At 47.5% G+C, this 21,113-nt stretch overlaps 1 protein-coding gene across 1 annotated transcript; it reads left to right on the forward strand.

Annotated features, from left to right (window-relative positions):
• The first annotated feature begins 14,539 nt into the window (after positions 1 to 14,539).
• Positions 14,540 to 20,213, forward strand: LOC119268246 (protein NSP-INTERACTING KINASE 3-like). Its single transcript, XM_037549834.1, has 4 exons — positions 14,540 to 15,025; positions 15,363 to 15,623; positions 15,718 to 16,644; positions 19,454 to 20,213. The coding sequence occupies exons 1-4, from the start codon at positions 14,584 to 14,586 to the stop codon at positions 19,912 to 19,914; spliced, it is 2,091 nt and encodes a 696-aa protein (XP_037405731.1). The 5' UTR covers positions 14,540 to 14,583; the 3' UTR covers positions 19,915 to 20,213.
• Positions 20,214 to 21,113: the final 900 nt, after the last annotated feature.

Consider the following 21,113-nt stretch of genomic DNA (forward strand, 5'->3'; position numbering starts at 1 on the left):
GTTGGAATATACGCTTTGATAAGTTGATCAAAGCATATAGTTTTATACAGACTTGTGGTGAAGCCTGTATTTACAAGAAAGTGAGTGGGAGCACTACAACATTTCTGATAAGTATATGTGAATGACATATTGTTGATCGGAGATAGTGTAGAATTATTTTGCAAAGCATAAAGGAGTGTTTGAAAGGAGTTTTTCAAAGAAAGACCTCGGTGAAGCTGCTTACATATTGAGCATCAAGATCTATAGAGATAGATCAAGACGCTTGATAAGTTTTTCAATGAGTACATACCTTCACAAGATTTTGAAGTAGTTCAAAATGGAACAGTCAAAGAAAGAGTTCTTTCCTGTGTTACAAGGTGTGAAACTGAGTAAGACTCAAAGCCCGACCACGGCAGAAGATAGAAAGAGAATGAAAGTCATTCCCTATGCCTTGGCCATAGGTTCTATAAAATATGCCATGCTGTGTACCAGATCTATTGTATACCCTACACTATTTTTGGCAAGGGGTACAATAGTGATCTAGGAGTAGATCACTGGACAACAGTCAAAATTATCCTTAGTGGAATAAGGATATGTTTCTCGATTATGGAGGTGACAAAAAGGTTCGTCGTAAAGGGTTACGTCGATGTAAATTTTGACAATGATCCAGACGACTCTAAATCTCAATCTGGATACATATTGAAAGTGGGAGCAATTAGCTAGAGTAGCTCCATGCAGAGCATTGTTGACATAGAAATTTGCAAAATACTTACGGATCTGAATGTGGCAGACCCGTTGACTAAACTTCTCTCACAAGCAAAACATGATCACACCTTAGTACTCTTTGGGTGTTAATCACATAGCGATGTGAACTAGATTATTGACTCTAGTAAACCCTTTGGGTGTTGGTCACATGTCGATGTGAACTATGGGTGTTAATCACATGGTGATGTGAACTATTGGTATTAAATCACATGGTGATGTGAACTAGATTATTGACTCTAGTGCAAGTGGGAGACTGAAGGAAATATGCCCTAGAGGCAATAATAAAGTTATTATTTATTTCCTTATATCATGATAAATGTTTATTATTCATGCTAGAATTGTATTAACCGGAAACATAATACATGTGTGAATACATAGACAAACAGTATGTCACTAGTATGCCTCTACTTGACTAGCTCGTTGATCAAAGATGGTTATGTTTCCTAACCATAGACATGAGTTGTCATTTGATTAACGGGATCACATCATTAGGAGAATGATGTGATTGACTTGACCCATTCCGTTATCTTAGCACTTGATCGTTTAGTTTGTTGCTATTGTTTTCTTCATGACTTATACATGTTCCTATGACTATGAGATTATGCAACTCCCGTTTACCGGAGGAACACTTTGTGTGCTACCAAACGTCACAACGTAACTGGGTGATTATAAAGGTGCTCTACAGGTGTCTCCGAAGGTACTTATTGGGTTGACGTATTTCGAGATTAGGATTTGTCACTCCGATTGTCGGAGAGGTATCTCTGGGCCCTCTCGGTAATACACATCACTTAAGCCTTGCAACTAATGAGTTAGTTGCGGGATGATGTATTACAGAGCGAGTAAAGAGACTTACCGGTAATGAGATTGAACTAGGTATTGAGATACCGACGATCGAATCTCGGGCAAGTAACATACCGATGACAAAGGGAACAACGTATGTTGTTATGCGGTTTGACCGATAAAGATCTTCGTAGAATATGTAGAAGCAAATATGAGCATCTAGGTTCCGCTATTGGTTATTGACCGGAGACGTGTCTCGGTCATGTCTACATAGTTCTCGAACCCGTAGGGTCCGCACGCTTAAAGTTCGATGACAGTTATATTATGATTTTATGTGTTTTGATGTACTGAAGGAGTTCGGAGTCCATGATGAGATCGGGAACATGACGAGGAGTCTTGAAATGGTCGAGACGTAAAGATCGATATATTGGACGACTATATTCAGACATCAGAAAGGTTCCGAGTGATTCGGGTATTTTCGGGAGTACTGGGGAGTTACGGGAATTCATATTGGGCCTTAATGGGCCATACAGGAAATGAGAGAAAGGCCTCAAAGGGTGGCCGCACCCCTCCCCATGGGCTGGTCCGAATTGGACTAGGGAGGGGGGGCGCCCCCTTCATTCCTTCTCCTTTTCCCTTCCCTTTCCTTCCCTCCTACTCCTACTACTTGGAAGGGCTCCTAGTTCTACTAGGAAAGGGGGAATCCTACTCCCGGTGGAAGTAGGACTCCCCTAGGGCGCGCCATAGAGAGGGCCGACCCCTTCCCTCCGCCACTCTTTTATATACGTGGCCAGGGGGCATCCCATAGACACAACAATTGATCTCTTGATCTCTTAGTCCTATGCGGTGCCTCCCTCCACCATAATCCATCTCGATCATATCGTAGCGGTGCTTAGGCGAAGCCCTGCGTCGGTAGAACATCATCATCGTCACTACGCCATCTTGCTAACGAAACTCTCCCTCAACACTCGGCTAGATCGGAGTTCGAGGGACGTCATCGAGTTGAACGTGTGCAGAAGTCAGAGGTGCCGTGCGTTCGATACTTGATCGGTCGGATCGTGAAGACGTACGACTACATCAACCGCGTTGTGCTAACGCTTCCGCTTTCGGTCTACGAGGGTACGTGGACAACACTCTTCCCTCTCGTTGCTATGCATCACCATGATCTTGCGTGTGCGTAGGAAAATTTTGAAATTACTACGTTCCCCAACATATGAGGGTTTGCGGACAGCCCGGGCATGTAGGGATGATATGAAGGGTTTGGTTGAGTCACTTTCTCCCATCTCTCTCCTGTCTGGTCATTGATCAGACGCGTCCACGGATGTTTAAAGAGGATTTGAGGAGGTCGGCTGTAGATGCTCTTAGTAGGTTTACTCGTGTGGTCCCATCCCCTCTGCATGGGACTCCAAAGCCTTTGCATAAGGAGAAGGATGATACCTCTCACCCTGAGTGGCGTAGTGGGGCGCCTGGAAAAGAAGAACATCACGTCCAACATCCCAACGGCAAAAGTGCAGAGTATAGGTTATTGGAAGTTGTTGATGAGTTGCGAGAGGTGAGCAAAGTGGAGGTTGCTGAGCAAAGCATGAAAGCCTACCTGGACATGTAGAAAAGATCGCTTTCGGCGCAAGTGATCGCGACATTGAGCACTTTGGCAAGCATTGCCGGGAAGTCAAAGCTAGACCTTGCAGGATATTTCTCACAAGATAATGTTAGCCCATGATGCTTCCATGCAGAGGCGGTGCCGAGGCTTGATATGGATGAGCTATGTTGAGCGCTTGGTGGTCAGTTCGGTTGCACTTGAGCCATGCCTAATGGTTTTGGGCCTCTTGTGTGTGGATCAGACGATGTCTCTTGATGTTGCGTTTAGGTCTACCCTCCCCAAGCTCTAGTGTCTTTTTCTTGTTTTGTGTGTGTTTTTACTTGGTTTTCCCTAATTAATTGTGAAATGTTAGTTTCTTAGGTCCGGTTTCCCTTATAAATTAGACCATCTCTTTTCTCTTTAAGGAAATGCAGCCCCTTGCCTTCGCGATGAGGTTCTTCAAAAAATGAACCAGAGGTATGTTTTGGTACACCCCACATAATTTGAGATGACGCAACCCTAAGCTAACGTGTATACACCAAATCCTAGCATCCTCGAGATCATCCCTCAAGGCTTGCACCCTCCATACGAGCAATACAATACACAATGGCAAGAAGTATGGTATTATCTCTCTCTGATGGCCTGAACCAAGGTATAATTCCCGTCTCGTATGCATTCATCTAAATTCTCAATCAGTACACCACCATCTGTTTATTATTGCTTGATCTTTAAATCAAGAGTTGGTGTGTTGGGTAGAGGTTGTGCACACAAAATTTGTCACGATCAGATCCATATGGTTTTCTTGTTTGAGTCCGACATCTTCGCTCCAGGCCAAGGCATCTGTTTTGGCTCCTTAGACTTCATCGCTGATTTGGCGGGCCATCTGACCCGTCGCCAGCTTCATTGAAGGACGATCTCTCTGCTATGTATCATCAGACCATTTTTATTCTTGCAAGCTCTCTAGTTTGAATATATTCATAAATAACGACACTTCAATTTTGTGAATTACAAATATGTTTTTTTACCTTATAGTGCCTTAATTTATAATTTTGTTGGCAACAAAACGACTTTGGTTCTATGCATGACCTAGTTCTATGGCTTCTGTTGTCAAGTCTCGACTTTATTTTGTCTATGAAACTAAATATTTGTATAGTACTCCCTATGTTCACAAAAAAAGATATTTTAAATATTTTAATATGAATTACATACAAACTGAAATGTGTAAACAAACACACTAAAATGCATCCATGTAAATCAGAATAAGAAAAAAAATTAGAACATCTTACAATAGCGAACGGAGTGGAAATCCAATTTGGCTTCCGGGAGCACGTGATCCCCCGCGAGGAAAATGATTTTTGAAATGTCAAATAAATGCCAAAAAATTATTTTATGTTTTCATAGTCACATCCAAATGCCATCTACGAAGTTTTAGGCAAAAAGGTTAAGCATGTTGGCTTGTGCCAAAAAAATAATTAAACACCAAATATTACCCAAAAACGTCACCCTAAATTTGGTTTTTTCACGACAAAACACTATTGCTCTGTTTCACATAAAAGTTGTCAAGTATGCTTACGACACTAACACGAACAACCATAAAAAATTTCAGAATTTTCTGAAAACATTTTGTGACATTTTTGAGGTATTGTTCATCTGGGAGCAAATGCTCCCGAGAGTCAAAACCGATTGATTATATACTAGCTCACTTTAAAGTTACATTGTATGACTGCTAGTGGTTGGAGAGCCGGCCCTGTTTAAGAGGAAGTTGTGTGCACGTTTTCATTTAAAAATACATAGGTCTTCGCCTCCATCTAAAAAACATCTCAGAAAAAAAAATCCTCACCTCTATCCAAAAAAGATATAATTTTTTTACCACTGTAGCCTACCAACTAGCGCCATTTTGCATTACCCCCATTAAAAAAATATATGGGACCCTCACCTTCTTCTTAAAAAAACATTTAAAAAAATCATCACCTCCATATAAAAAACATATTCCAAAAGTTTTCTCACCACGCCCAAGCAGCTTGTGCCACATGGCATAGCTGGTTGGCCGCCCTTCTCCCTACGCTTAATAGGTTTAGTTATGCTTATATTTTTACTTCATTATTCATGCGACTGTCTTGTTAGAAAGTTTAGGACTCTTTTTTTTAGGTTGTGTATCCAAACACTTGATTTGATTTTCAGATTAGATATTTAGATCAAGTTTGCCAGGCTTTACAAATTATTTCTGGCTATGCTATTATGTGTTCATTTGCAAACACCCTACAATGCTAGTATGACGAGGCTACTCCGACATGTGTCCCGTATATCATGCTCGACAACGGTGATACACGGACGGCGTGTTTAGGCCTTGTGTAATGCAAGACGCTTAGAAGGGTGCTTGGAGAAATAAATCAGTCTTTTTTAAGCACTAATACTTATTTGTAAAGGATAGACGTTTAATTAGACATTTCTTCTTTGTATTACATAAGCAATGATGTTTTTAAAAAACCCAATTTATTTTTCTAAACAACATCGTAAGCATATAGCATTGCAGGTGGATTGCAAACACCCTGCGGACTGCTCTCCGCAGACTGGACTAGGTGGACGCAAAATGTTCAGTTGGTGCAACTTGATGGTTAACTGGCCTGGGTGTACGTAGCCAATCCACTTCAGGTTCCAGTGCCCAGCTACGTGAACTGACATGTGACGCCCATGATTCATCCTCACACACACAACCCAGCTCGGTGCATGCCTCTGACCAACCCTCTCGGGGTTATTTTACTGGCCGAAATCACTGTTCTGACCTTGTCAGCGTTTATAGTCACAAACTGAACTCGACGAGAAAGTATTTCGTGATTTGACCCTTTTAGAAACGCCAGGGTCCGTGGCGTTTCCACCCAACATAGAAACGCCGAGCAAGCTAGCGTTTCTGCCCTGGCCCATTGCCAGGCCGAGGACGCGTTGGCTGCTGACGTGGCAGGCTGAAAACACCGACCCAGCTAGCGTTTCTGGAAACGCCATAATCAGTGGCGTTTCTGGTGCAGATATTTTAGGTGGCCGTGGGGCTTTCACCCACCACTCACCACTCACTCTCTTCTCCCCCATTGGCCTATCTCGAGATCTTGCTCTTTTCCCCCTTTGTGTCCCTCACTTAGTCCCTCACAAATTCTTGCAAATCGATTAGGTTGGTCCGTGGATCCGGTGTCATTTCCGTTCGTTGAGGTAACCTCCTTCATCTCACAAATTTGTATTGGTTGGATTTGTCCATTTGGATTGATTTGTTCTTGTTGTTCCTAACCCTAGTTTTGAGCATGGATCTATAATGTGATGTTTTGAGTATTGTTGTTCCAATAGTGTTGCATTTTGATGTTGTTGAGCATACCTTATTGTGGGTTATGGCTAATGTTAAGATTTAGGGTTAGGGTTATGGCCAATGTTAAGATTTAGGGTTAGGGTTAGGTGTTTTGTTAGCAATGTGGTATATTTAGCATTGTACATTTCTTATACTTATGTTACCATTTTTTTAGATGGACAAGATTGTGAATATTCATTATGTTGACAAAGAGGCATTCATGAATGTGGATATTGTTGACAAGTATGAGGAAGTGTTGATATTTCTTGAGACACCTAGTTATGAAGAGGTTGTGGAAGAAACACGGATAAGATTAAAGTGGGTGTATGCAAGTGATCAAGTTGAATTAGTAGGAAGATATGATGTTGGGTCGGCACATAAGTGTCGAATGAAGACAATGCCTATCAAGTCCAATTTGCATTGGGCTGCATATAAGGAGGTTGTTGCATCCTCAGAAGTCAAGTCACTCGAAGTCTTTGCAAGTAAGGTGGTCAAGGCTCCTCTCTTTCATGTTGACTTGAACCAAACCTTAGTACATGATGTGAACCCGGTTAGTAGTGTGCCGCCTATTGTTGAGTATAAAGTTGAAGCGGAAGCCAATGAGTATCCCCAATATGAGTTCGGAGGTAGTGCACCGATGAAAGATGATGGCGATGACTCCGACGAAGAGTATGAGAGGCACCACAACATTGTTGGTGATGTAGAGGCTGAAGTAAGGCATCAGGACATGGATCCTGACATTATCTATCAGCGTGCTTGTGTGGATGACTCGGATGATGAAGGCCCAGTGAATGAGTTGGACGAGGATGGCTTGACTGCGAAAGAAGCAGAGTGGTACACAAAAATCACCGGTAGGGATCACAAAGTTCCCTTGTTTTGTGATGTTAGCCTTGCAGATAAGGCTATAGTCGATGGTGGCATGAGCAAGACAATTGAGGCTAGACAGTTCCCAAGTAGTACACCCGACGCGATTTCGATGCCATACGTGAGGAAAGGTTTGATGTTCGAGCACATGCTAGAATTCAGGATGTGGTTGTGTGAGTACGCTGTCAAACACCACAGGCCTTTCATAGTTGTTCACTGGACTGCAACAAGCGATACACCGTGAAATGTGAGGTAGAAAGATGCAAATGGAAAGTCAATGGAAGACTCATGAAAGATGGTTGGTGGAAGATAACTAGTTGCGAAGCCACTCACCAATGCACACCGCCGACCGTAGAAGCATGGAAGACACACCGTCAACTAACATCAGAATTCATTGGTTATAAATACCAGAAACATATAGCCGAGGATCCAACCATTAAAGTGAAGTTGTTGATGTGTTGGATTGAAGATAAATTCGGATATAAGGTCAAGTACGGAAAGACATGGAAGGCCAAGCAAGTCGCTCTCAGAATGTTGTATGGTGGATGGGAAGAGGCTTACAGCATGCTACCCAGGTTGCTGGGAGCGATGTCGTACAGAAACCCAGGAATGTACCACTACGTCCAAGATATTGAAGGAGTGTTCCGTCGTGCCTTTTGGACGTTTGGCCCATGCATTGCAGCTTTTGAGCATTGTCGATCGGTTTTGTCTATAGATGGGACATTCTTGACAGGGAAATACAAGGGCACACTCATGATAGCAATGGCACATGATGCTAACGATCAGGTGTTGCCTGTGGCATTTGCTTTGGTCTCCATGGAGAACCAAGACAACTGGGAATGGTTCATGAGACTTGTTAGGAGCACGGTCATTCCTCCGAATAGGGAGGTATGCATCATATCCGATCGGCACCAAGGCATATTTAAGGTCGTGGATATTCATATTCCAGGTCATGCGAGGCTTCACCACCGATGGTGTATGAGGCACTTCGTTGCAAACTTTTACAGGGCTTGTAAGAACAAGGATCTTTGCAAGGATCTTAACTCCGCATGTGTAGCCTTCTCCGTTAAGTCATTCACGACACGCTTGAACAAAATCTATGAGAAGGCAAACGAAGGTGGGAAAGATTTCTTAGAAAGGAATATTGATGAGAGACACAAGTGGTCACAGGCATGTGACGAAGGAGGCATGAGATATGGTGACATGACAAGCAATCTAGTTGAGTGCTTCAACTTTGTCTTGAAGGGTGCACGTTAGTTGCCGGTGACGGCAATAGCGAAATATACCTTTTACAAGCTGAATGAGTATTTTTTGAAGCACTCCGACAAAATCGACAAGTTGATTGCTGATAGTGAGAAGCCTCCCAATGAAATTTATCCAAAGAAGGTTGCCGAGTGGCTAGAGTTTCAGAGAGACAAGTCAGCCATCCAGCGAGTCACTTGTTTCGATAATGTAGAAATGAAATACCAAGTGAATGAGCCAGGTGGGACAACTAGAGATGGACAATCATATGGTGGTCGCTCATTTACGGTGGCTCTTAGGACAAGACATTGCACTTGTGAGCGGCCTAGTAAGTACCACTGGCCATGCTCACACATGATGTCGGCGGCCCGCATCAGGAATGTGGATATCTCCGATGGAGTAGTTGCGAGGTTGCATGAATTCAATTTGCAAACTCATAAGTTAACATGGGCGTCTAGATTCCACCCTTTTCTGGACGCATCGCAGTGGCCAGAGTATCACGGTCCTAATATTAGGCCCGATCCGGAGATGATGGTGCAACCCAAGGGTAGAAGGAGAACAAAGCGATATAGGAATGATATGGATGACCTCATGAGCACCAGAGAATTTGGTAGTGGACATTTCATGGAGCCATGTGATAGGAACCAATGCGGTGGTTGCAATGAAACGACACACAACAAAAGGACTTGCAAAACAAACAAAACTTCAAAAGGGCACAATGCTTCTTCAAGTGGTGGCCGAGGTTCCGGTGATGGCCTTGGTGGTGGCCGAGGTTCCGGTGATGGACTTGGTGGTGGCCGAGGTTCCGGTGGTGGCCTTAGTGGTGGCCGAGGTTCCGGTGGTGGCCTTGGTGGTGGCCGAGGTTCCGGTGGTGGCCTTGGTGGTGGCCGAGGTTCCGGTGGCCGAGGTTCCGGTGGTGGCCGAGGATCCAGGGGTGGTCGTGGTCGAGGACGAATTACCGGTGATGGTGCTCGTGGTAGGGGTAGAGGTTCGGGTGGTGGTAGAGGAGGTTTCATGGGTAGAGGCCGTGGTAATGCTAGAGGAATGTTTGGATACCTAGATGGACCATTTCCGTACGTGGCTACATTTCATAATTATTTTCATGTCTCCCAATATTACTTTCATGTTGTTTTTGTCCTTACTAACTAATGTCTTGCAATTTTTCATAGGTATGGCGGCTTCTCAACCCAACAAGGCAACAATGAAGGGGCTTGAGGATGGCGAAGGTGAGATGGCGGGATGGTGGGAGAAGGCTGCGAAGAAGCTTAGAGAGGAGGATGCAGCCAAGCTAAAGAAGAAGAAGGAAGAGGAACTTGAGAAGAAGAGGAAAGAATTAGAGAGAGCGAGAAATGCGATGTATGCTAGGGAGCAAGCGTTGGTGAGGAAATATGAGGAGGCACAGAAAAAGCGTCAAAAGGATTTTGTAGAAAAAACCTTGAAGCTTTGGGCAATTGCAGATGAAAAAGAGAGAGGGAGAATCAGATATTCATGGAGAGGGTGGTCAAGGAGGCTCACCTCATAAGGAAAAGGGAGGAAGAAGAAGAAGAAGAAGAGAGGAAGAAGAAGAAGGGAAAGGGGCCTTGCTCTACACAATAGAGCAATGATGTAAACTGTGCCATGCTTTGGACCTTCGTGTGCATTTCATCTTGAACCTTCTTGTTTCCTAGACTCCTTTATGTGGTGAACTATGTGTACTCTAAATTGCTTTGGACTCCTCTATGTGTACTCCTTTATGTGTTGAACTATGTGATATCACAATTGCTTTGGACTTCTCTATGTATACTCCTTTATGTGATGTCACAATTGCTTTGGACTCCTCTATGTTTACTCCACAAAAGGCTTTGGAGTTTGTTTTGACACCCTGTTATGACAGCAACGCCAAACAAATGGGCGTTTCTATATACACCCGAAACGCCAACTACCCTGGCATTTCCACCCTACAACGAAACGCTCTGCCTGGCTTGGCGTTTTTGGAAGACAGAGGCTGGCTGGGACATGTTCACTAAACGTTGCCGCTCACCCCAGAAACGCCAATGTCCATGGCGTTTCCACCCTACAATAAAACACCCTCCGTGGGATGGCGTTTCTTTAAGACAGAGGCTGGTTGGGCCATGTTCACGAAACGTTGCCGCTCACACCTGAAACGCCAATGTCCATGGCGTTTCCACCCTACAACAAACGCCCTCCGTGGGTTGGCGTTTCTTTAAGACAGAGGCTGGTTGGGCCATGTTCACGAAACGTTGCCGCTCACACCTAAAACGCCATTGTCCTTGGCGTTTCCGAGCCACAGTTAAACGTCGTTGTCCTTGGTGTTTCTTCCCTGTTATGCAGAACACAGCAAACCCGGCTGCCCATGTCCATTCCATCACAGATAGCAAAGGTACAACAACAGTTTTCACAATATAATGCCAAGTACAGCAACAGTATAGCAATGAGACATATTTTTCGGCAACGAACTTAACATGATCCAGCTTACATAATAATTACCAAGTCTTGCTAACATAGAACTAAGAAGTCCATCAGACATAAAACATAAGAAGTTCATCACATATAGAACTAACAAGTTTGCTCCATCTGAAACGCTCACTACATTTCTAGTTCACCACATATATAACTAACAAGTTCGCATTAGTCATCACTTCACTTCTTGCCTCTTTTTGCAGCCATCTTCCCCCTGTTGACGTAGCTCTCTGGAGTGTTCTGCCATCTAGGACGTCGGATGGTTCTTGAGCTAACTCGGCGTGCTTCTTCAGAAGGCTGAGAAGGTTGAGTTGGCGGTGGAGCATCTTCCATCTGCGAAGCCGCAAGCTCCACATAGTCCGGATCCGCATCGTAGTCTGTCTCCTCCTCTTCATCTTCCTGTTCATCAATCCGTGCTCGGCTCGAAGAAGCACCTGCTCGGTTGGAAGATGGACGAGCGGAAGAAGCGCGTGATTGGCTCGAAGATGGATGAGCGGAAGACAGCACATCCATTCTATACTGAGCACGTGCACGCACATCCGTGGATGAACCGCCATGGCAAGAAAGTAAAGCGGCTAGTGTTCGGCAATGATTCACAACCTTCTGCAGAGGCAAAGACATTGATATGTAAATATGCAAAAATAGTTCACATGACACATGTTCATATTAAGAGGGCCTCTAACCTGTAGAGTACTCCTAATGAGAATGTCTGTTTCTCTACCAGGTGCGCGGCCAAGCACCACATTACTATCATTGATACATCTCCATAGCTCCGTGTCCTGAATAAAATTTAAGTGACACACCACTCATGAAGAAATGTCACATGTTCAAAAAAGAGACAAAAAGACATACCACTCGGTCATGCAGAGGGCCATAATCTAGGTGCGCTCCAATGGTCTCCCTAATAGAGTTGTTGAATGCACCATCAGCAGCCTCACTTGGCATTACTTCCAAGCAATCGACACGAGTCCAAGCACCCTTAAGGATAACTCTGTACTCTTTGTGAAGCCACTCCAAATGTCTTAAATATGCCCCCTCATCGTTGTCAGGTGTGTGATCATCTTCAATTCGGGCATTCCTTTGAGCATTCCACATGTCTACCCACATAAGATGGTGATCCTCCCAATTAATGACATTCTTGTTGTGTTGCTGGCTCGTCCTACAAAGTATGAGAAGTATCGGCATCATTTTCATTTTTCCGTGGTTACACATTGATCAACATATGGTATAAGAAACTCTCACCTATGTAGCACCACACTTGTCTCAACATACTCCGGCGGGGTGCGTTGTTGTACTCCAAATTGCTTCGAAACACGATGTGGAAGATGCCACTCCACCGCAAAAAAGCATATCATGGGGCAACGCACACGCCAAAGATGTTGGTCATGAAGGCACATATTGCTCAAAGGGAACTGCCTAAGTACCATGTACGGCCTCCAATTAACCTACATCACAACATGTCACTAGCTCATGCACAACAAAAAAACTGTAATGATGGCAAGGGATTTGATAATTACCTGGTTGTAAGTAAGCATGTCAAGCTCCCTTATGTATGCCTTATACCGCCCCATGGCGGCGATACTCGACACTTGGACATTAGCCCAAGTGTATGCGATAGTGGGATATCGCTCCTCATCCCCGTCAAAAGGCCACTCCCAAGGTTCTTCCGGAGCAATAGTGAAGTTACGGCCCACAGGGATACGCTCCCACATCCAAATTTGTAGGGCCCAAACAAAACCACCAAGACAAGATTTCGGCTTACTCCTCATACATGCTCCGTCCAACTGCACATTTTTACACACATTAAACAATCATAGGAAAAAATTTCTTTCATATAATGAGAATGCATCAAATTATCATTACCTGACGGTACAAGAAGGCTAGTGCCGCCGACCCCCAACTCCACTTGACATCCCAGTTACGAAGAGGGTCCAAGAACATCCACGAGGCTGTGTCTCCCGTGCCGTCAGGAAACGCCACTTGGGTCAAAAGATTCCATAAGTAAGCCCTGGCGTACCTCTCCACAACAGCCGGACTGGCATTCTCTGGGCACTCGTAAAAATGTTCTTGTAGCCACAAGAACAAAACACCAGATGGCCTAGGATCCTTCTTTGTTTCATGAATCCACGGGGGAGGTTCAACACCAACCAAACCTGCAACCCTTTGTCGCCACCCCTCAGACCTCACCTTCCCGGTAAGAGCCCTGCCCTCGATCGGAAGACCGGAGATCATCGCAATATCCTCCAAAGTAACGGTCATCTCACCAAGAGCAAGGTGAAAAGAGTGCATCTCCGGTCTCCAACGGTCCGTAAGGGCGGTAATGGCCGTCGAGTTCAGCCATGGTGGTGTGCCTTTAAAGTTGAGCACAAACTAGAGAAGATCCATTCTTCTAAAATAAGGCTCGTAGCGACGGTCATACCTCAAGGACTCACGTGGGTTGTGGCCTCTCAAACGAAGTACTGGAGGAACCTACAAATAACACACGCACAATTTATATACTTCTCTAAACTACTCACAATATGAGAATCAACAATGTAGATACATAATTACCTCCCCTCTTTCCACTAGCACATCACGATGCTTCTCCTCGTAATAATCATCAAGGCCGGGATATTTATCCGGCTCAAACATCCTACAAAATAAGGTCAATGGATTTATTATAATATATGCTTAAAATTATGACCACATCATATATAAAATCGTGTGAGAACTACTACAAATTATCCCAAAGATACATTACCAACACCAATTCTTTTCAACCTATTTTATCCTAAAAAATCTATCACAACTAATTATTAACAAATAATAGGCTCAACTTAATCCAAAAAAATGGTCTCTCTCTAAATCCAATAATAAACAAGTTAACTAAGAATACTTAAACACAAGGAGTATATGTCTTCTTTTTTAAACATAATGTAACCAAAATATTCATCAAACAAATCATTAATAACTCATCTTAGGGTTCCATCATGTTTGAAAAAATACATCTACAATAGCCAATCTTGACTGAAAATAAATGGAGGATTGGGAGGAGAATACCTCAAGCAACTCGGGGATGCTCCGATCTCCTTGTTTTGATGATTAAAATAGCAGGTCTGGGGAAGATTTGGTGAAGAAGAGGGAGGGGGCGGCCGCCAGTTCGTTATCGAGAAGGAACTGCTCGACCGGGGGAGTGGGCTGGGTTAGGCCCCCGCGGACCGCGCGCGTTACTTAATCCTGGTCAGAAACGCCAAGGACCTTGGCGTTTTAAGCATGCCACGTCAGCGAAAACAGCGGGTTCAGACTGACTATGGGCCAGGTCAGAAACGCTAGCTGCCTCGACGTTTGAGTGTTGGCTTGAAACGCTAGCTTGCTCGGCGTTTCTATGTTAGGTGGAAACACCGCGGACCCTGACGTTTCTAAAATGGTCAAATCACAAAATACTTTCTTATCGAGTTACTATAAATGCTGATAAGGTCAGAACAGTGATTTCGGCCTATTTTACTTGTTCACTCATCTCCTCGGACCCCTCACCCCTGCACGCTCTTGTCTCCTCCACCCTCCCCTCCCTCCCCTCTCCGCGAGAGCACCTGCGCGGCCGGCAATGGCCTCCGCCCGCCTCGTAGCCCTCGCGGCATTGGCAGTCGTGTGCCGCTCTCTGTTGGGCCTGGCCTCCGCGGCGGACGACGGAGAAGTGCGGGCGCTGCTGGAGCTCAAGGCGGCGCTGGACCCGACGGGGCGCCTGCTGCCGTCGTGGGCGCCCGGGCGGGACCCTTGCGCCCGGGGCGGGTTCGAGGGCGTCGCGTGCGACGGCAGCGGCGCCGTCGCCAACGTCTCGCTGCAGGGGAAGGGCCTGGCCGGGACGCTCTCCCCGGCCGTTGCCGGCCTCCGCGCGCTCACCGGCCTGTACCTCCACTACAACGCGCTCCGCGGCGGCGTGCCCCGGGAGCTCGGCAGGCTCACACGGCTCACCGATGTCTACCTCAACGTCAACAACTTGTCCGGGCCCATCCCGGCCGAGATCGGCGCCATGGCCTCGCTGCAAGGTGAGCCAAGTCAGAGCTCCGCGTCTTCCCTTTACGATTCTTGCTTGCCTAGCTAGTTGCATGTGGCGCCGTGGGGCGTGGACTCTGCCATTGCCGCGGCTACATTATTGCTTGGATTGATTCGATTCGTTCCGTTGTATTCCAGTCCAGTCTCCTCTGCTGCCTAGCGTCCCATGATCCTAAAACGAGTTCTTGGATTTGATTGACGCTTCTTGGCTGATATCTAGTACTGCTATAGTGCTATATGATTTGGTCATCGATTGATTTACTGCACTTCTTGGTTTGTTTGCCCCCTCTAACTGCTGTTAATGTTGATGTGTCGAAAACAAAAAAAAAGTGCTGCAGCTGTGCTACAATCAGCTGACCGGGAGCATCCCCACGCAGCTGGGGCTACCGAACAGGCTCACCGTGTTGGCTCTGCAGTCCAACCACCTGAACGGCGCCATCCCTGCCAGCCTCGGCGACCTGCCGGAGCTGAGGCGGCTGGACTTGAGCTTCAACCACCTCTTCGGCTCCATCCCAGTGAGGCTGGCCAGGCTGCCTCAGCTCGCCGCTCTCGATGTTAGGAACAACTCGCTCACCGGCAGCGTGCCCTCCGGTAAGTAATCTACGAGTCCATTCTTTGAACAATTAATGCCTGCTCCGCTCAGTCTCAGTCAGTAAGGAGTCAGTTTGATTTGGTCGCTTCCCAGAACTGGCCAAGCTGGAGGGTGGATTCCAGTACGGGAACAACAGTGATCTGTGCGGCACCGGGCTCCCCGATCTCCGTCCGTGCACTCCGGCGGACCTCATCGACCCCGACAGGCCCCAGCCGTTCAGCGCTGGTATCGCGCCGCAGATCACGCCGGACGGGGCCCGCGGGCATTGCAGCGGCACCCACTGCCCCCCTTCCACCAAGGCGCTGGCGGCCGTCGTCGTTGTCGCGGTGATCCTTCTGGCGGCGACAGCGGCCGGTCTCTTGGCCTTGTCGTGGCACAGGTGGCGCAAGCAGAGGACGGCCGCAGGCGCACCTCCGATGACCACCGTGGGCGGCCGGTGCAGCACAGAGGGCGAGGAGAGCAAGGAATCGTTCCGCAAGAGCGCGTCGTCAACGCTGGTGAGTCTGGAGTACTCCAACGGCTGGGACCCGCTGGCCGACGGGCGGAGCGGCGTGGGGTTCTCGCAGGAGGTGTCCCCGAGCCTCCGGTTCAACATGGAGGAGGTGGAGTCGGCGACGCAGTACTTCTCGGAGCTGAATCTCCTGGGAAAGAAAAACTCCAAGTCCAAGGGTGGCGCCGGAAGCAGCTTCGCGGCCACGTACAGGGGCACGCTGCGCGACGGCACGCCCGTCGTGGTCACCCGGCTGGGCAAGACCTGCTGCAAGCAGGAGGAGGCGGAGTTCCTCAAGGGCCTCAAGCTGCTCGCCGAGCTCCAGCACGACAACATCGTGGGGCTGAGGGGGTTCTGCTGCTCCAGGGCCAGGGGAGAGTGCTTCCTGGTGCACGACTTCGTGCCCAACGGGAGCCTGTCGCACTTCTTGGACGTTGCAGGAGAAGACGGCGGCGGCGGTGCTCTCGGGCATGGCGGCCGCGTCCTTGAGTGGTCCACGAGGGTGTCCATCATCAAGGGCATTGCTAAAGGTATGTCCCTCTCTGTCACTGTCTAGCTATCAGTTATCAAACACTGCTAGAGTGCTAGGGCTAGCGTGCTAACGACCAAATATTTCTGCATTCGTACTGTACTGTCAAAAAACCCTGCCTGAGAAGCACAAGGCTGGCATGCATCATTTGGCAGAATGCATACATGCCCAATCAGTTTCTCAGTTCATCAATACTCTACTAGGACTGTCCTGGTTGTTCACATGTTTCCGGTAGTCACATTCGGAACTGTGTAGCTGTAGGTACTCATAGCCCTGCTTGCTTTTCTTTAGAAAGGAGGAAAACCCCTTCCCTCTCCATCATCATCATGGTGATGCACATAGCCATATTTATTACTCCCTCCGTCCCATAACGTAAGACGTTTTTTTTATGCTAAGAGTAGAACATAAGTACCATCATCTAGAACACTCAAAATCATCCTAAGTACTCCCTCTGTAAAGAAATATAACATCTTTTAGATCAGGTAAAGAAATATAAGACCTCCTAGATCACTATAAATTAGAAACATATGCCATCATCCAAACCGGTTGAATCTAACTCGTGCTACTCCCCCCGTTCCTAAATATAAGTCTTTTTAGAGATTTCAATATAAACTACATACGGATGTATGTAGACGTAGTTTAGAGTGTAGATTCACTTATTTTGATGTAAACCAAGCCCCCGCGTCGCTCCTCCCACGGGCGACAAGGGCGGCGCCGCCACCCCTTGCCGCTAGCCCTCCTCCTCCTCCCCTTCCCCGCCGCCGCCGGGGCAAAGCCCCCCGCGGTGGCTGGCGGCGGGGGCCTTCTTCCCTCCTCGCGTCCGTGGCCTGCGGGAGCGGCCAGGCCGAGCGGAGGTGCCGGGGCGCTCGGATCCTGGCGGCGCGGCGGCGACGATCTTGACGGCGGCGGGCCCATGGCACGGCTGCCGATGGGTCGACGCCGAGCTGTGTGGCGGCTGCGTGCAGGTCTCCTCGTGGCGGCGGGGCGGCACGTGCGCAGCATCCGGCGAGGGGTGGGGATGCGGCCACGGTGGCTTCTCGTGCGAGTACGCGGAGAAGAGGCTGCGGCGTGTGTCCTCGGGGAGGATGGCTATCCTCGCTCAGATCCATCAGCGGCATGGCGGCGGAGGTCGCAGTGACCGGTCGGCGGTGGCGGAACTTGGCCGGTGGCAGCGGTGAGGTTCTGTCTGGATCCTGGGGCGGCGGCCCTGGAGGGTGGCGGCTGGTGAAGCTAGGGCTTCCCGCGGCGGCATGGTGTGGTGCAGTCCATGTCCAAGGCGGATCTGTGACGGCGATCTGCTTTGGATTGGTTCGGATTAGAGACGGTGACGAACGCGCGGGATCCTTCTCGGCGGCTCTCGCGGCTTGGCGAGGCGGGGTGGGAGCCCTTCTCCTAGGCTCCAGTGGTGGCACACTCAGGCAGTGGCCGGTGTGCCAGGGATCCCACGGTGGCACTGTTGTTGCGGTTGGTCGCCGGATCTAGGCGGCTGGATTTGGGGCTTTGAAGGAGGTCGAGACGGTGCACAGGTTGTTTGGTGGATTTCTTGGGACGGATCCGGGTGAAAACCTGGTCTTCGGTTGATGGCCGGAGCCGGTGATGACGATGCCCTTATCATCGTTTCCTTCATGAAGGCATCATCAAGGTGAAGCTCCCAACTCCACTCATTACCTCCGGGGGAAACCCTAGATCAGCTGATCGGATTTTGGCGGCATTCATGTGTCGTAACCCCCTTTGGGGCGGCATTCTTGGAGGTGCAGTCGGCTTCGCGGGACCAGCGGACGGCTTCTTTGGTGGAGCGGTGCTTCATCCTACACATTGATGGCGACGGATCTTGACAGCATGGTGCAGTGCAGATTCGGAGTTTGATGTGGGAGGATGGACTCGCGCAGGTGGACGGCGTTGTCTGGCGTCGTGGTGGCGTCGATGGCAGAGAGACCTGGCACGGTAGATGCAACAGTACAACTCTGAAGATGGACTCGTGGGAGGTGGCTGCGGCGGCCTCATACCCGGCAGGCGTCCTGGTTGAGGAGTGCGCTGGACTGGTAGGTGCCCCATACCAGGCAGGCGTCCTGGTTGGGACCTCATGTTTTAGATGTTTAGGTTTGGCTGTGATGTTTGTTTGGTATTAGGCCCAGACTATCAGCGCCCCTTCATCAATTGGATAGGTGTAGCGACAGTTGTTGCTTAGACGGTGGCTTTAGTCTTGCTGTTGTATGACTTTGTAAGGTCTTATGAGAATACTTAATAAAGTGGCCGCATGCATCGTTCAGATGTAGAGGCCGGGGGTCATCCTCCTTTTCTAAAAAAAGATTCACTTATTTTACTCCATATGTAGTTCATATTGGAATTTCTAAAAAGACTTGTATTTAAGAACGGAGTGAGTACCGTCTTTCATCGGTTGCATCCAAATGCAATAAACTCCTATGCTTCCACATGGTGAAGTAAGGACCACGTACAAGTTCATCATGTAGCTCTGAAAGTTTTTTTTTTTTTTGAAAATGAGGAAATTGTCTTCCAATTATTTTTGGTATCTTTGCATTTTTCTTAAAACACACTCATTACGGAAATTTAATAATGCCCAAAGTAAAGCACAAACTCACACTCGATATGCGACTTAAATTTTGAAGTAACCCCACCCAACCAGCTTCCAAAGAGGTTCGATATACTAGTAAGTGGGGGCAGGTTTAGTAGTTGAGCCGGCTGTGTCTCCAAACTGATGAATAACTTTTGATACTTGTAATTTGCAGTTGTTACTCAAATTGTTCTAGCTTTTGCAAAAGCAAGGTTACTTATCGATGTTTACTTTACAGGAATTGGATATCTGCACAGTACTAGAGCAAACAAGCCCCCTTTGGTTCACCAAAACATATCGGCGGACAAAGTTCTGGTGGATTACACCTACAAGCCCCTGATTTCTGGTTCCGGCCTGCACAAGCTCCTTGTGGACGACCTGGTCTTCTCGACCCTCAAGGCGAGCGCCGCCATGGGGTACCTTGCCCCTGAGTACACCACCGTCGGCCGGTTCTCGGAGAAGAGCGATGTTTACGCTTTCGGGGTAATTGTGTTTCAGATACTGACGGGTAAAAGTAAAACGATGCAGCTGCCCTTCGAGTCAGGAAACGTCCATGACCTCATCGATGGCAACATGAAAGGATGTTACTCGGCAACCGAAGCGGCTAAACTGGCAAAGATTGCATTGGTCTGCACGAGTGAAAACCCTGAGCAAAGACCCAACATGGAAGAGCTGCTTCAAGAATTGGACACCTTGTAATGGATGGGCATGCAATGTGATAACTTTTTTTGCCAGTCTCGCGCCTGGCCGTGCTGCCTTGGCTGGAATCTAGGAGTACTTATCTAGGGTCACTAATCGCTGATCTTAGAAGCAAATGAGGTACTGATTAATTTATTTTTCTTTCGAAATGAGGTAGCAATGAAATACTTAGGATCAATGCTGAGATCTTGTATTATGCTAATGTTGTACTGTTACTGTTGCTGAGTAAAGGCTGCATAGGTAGATGCATCGGATGCGATATCCTCTGTTGCATGAATGCAGCCATTTGTTGCAACTCCTTTTGCTCGGCCCTTGTTTTCTTCAGACAGTTTATAGCATAGTTGCCATGTTTCCGGTACGGTTGGAACGAGGAACGGGAACGAGGGACGAGAGTCGGTGGCTGAAAAAAATAGGATACAACGAGGGTATACATCTCTCGAATGATTTTTTTTTATAGCGGGGACGCGATCCAATCCGTTTGGGTACGATGAACCCGGTACGGTATCATGGATCGAGGAACACAGTTTCTGAAGAACGACGACTTCGTGACGGTCAGCATTCCTTGCTGTTAATGGCTCCCTTGCAATTAATGGACTAGAGGAAGAACGAGAAGTCCTTGAGAAAAGAAACGACGGCGTGAGTAAATTATGCCTTGCGTTTTTGCTGTTGGATCCTTGAACCTGAATCGAGGAGCCGACTGCGGAGACGCCGAATCTTCATCGAATCGTACTGAATCCGACCTCGTTCCCGAATCCGATTCCGGGTCGATGAATCAGGATCGAGGGACGGCCTACCGTTCCCCGTTTCCGGCTACTATGGTTTATAGCTCTTGTGACTCCCAAGTGTACAATCAATCCTGTGTTCACGTGTACCAGTTTGGATCGATCTTCTGAGGCTGTGATTGCCTCTATCCAAGGAGGAAGAGCCAAGAGTCCTTGAGTGCATGTGAGCTATGGATTGCTGTCTTGTCTTGTTGGTTGCTTATGTTTTGTCCAGTACAGAACCCAGCCTCGTGATCACAGAGGCTAATGCAATCCCCACAGGCAGAAAAAAAGGCACACGCTGATCCTGGGCTTTTGTATGCTGGCTGCTAAGGTGGTGAAAATGAGCAGAACTGGCCATTTTCGATAGTTAAACACAAAATGGCCTCAATCTAAAAACATTTCATAAAATGGCCTTCTTTTGCATGACGTCCGGGA

The sequence above is a fragment of the Triticum dicoccoides genome, chromosome 3A (assembly GCF_002162155.2).
Source record: "Triticum dicoccoides isolate Atlit2015 ecotype Zavitan chromosome 3A, WEW_v2.0, whole genome shotgun sequence".
Classification (NCBI taxonomy): Eukaryota; Viridiplantae; Streptophyta; class Magnoliopsida; order Poales; family Poaceae; genus Triticum; species Triticum dicoccoides.

Excerpts from the sequence above, each read along its gene's own strand:
- LOC119268246 (XM_037549834.1), top strand. The coding sequence starts at position 14,584 with ATGGCCTCCGCCCGCCTCGTAGCCCTCGCGGCATTGGCAGTCGTGTGC. Across the intron at positions 15,026-15,362 it reads CGCCATGGCCTCGCTGCAAG|TGCTGCAGCTGTGCTACAAT; the intron begins GTGAGCCAAGTC and ends ACAAAAAAAAAG. Across the intron at positions 16,645-19,453 it reads CATCAAGGGCATTGCTAAAG|GAATTGGATATCTGCACAGT; the intron begins GTATGTCCCTCT and ends TTTACTTTACAG.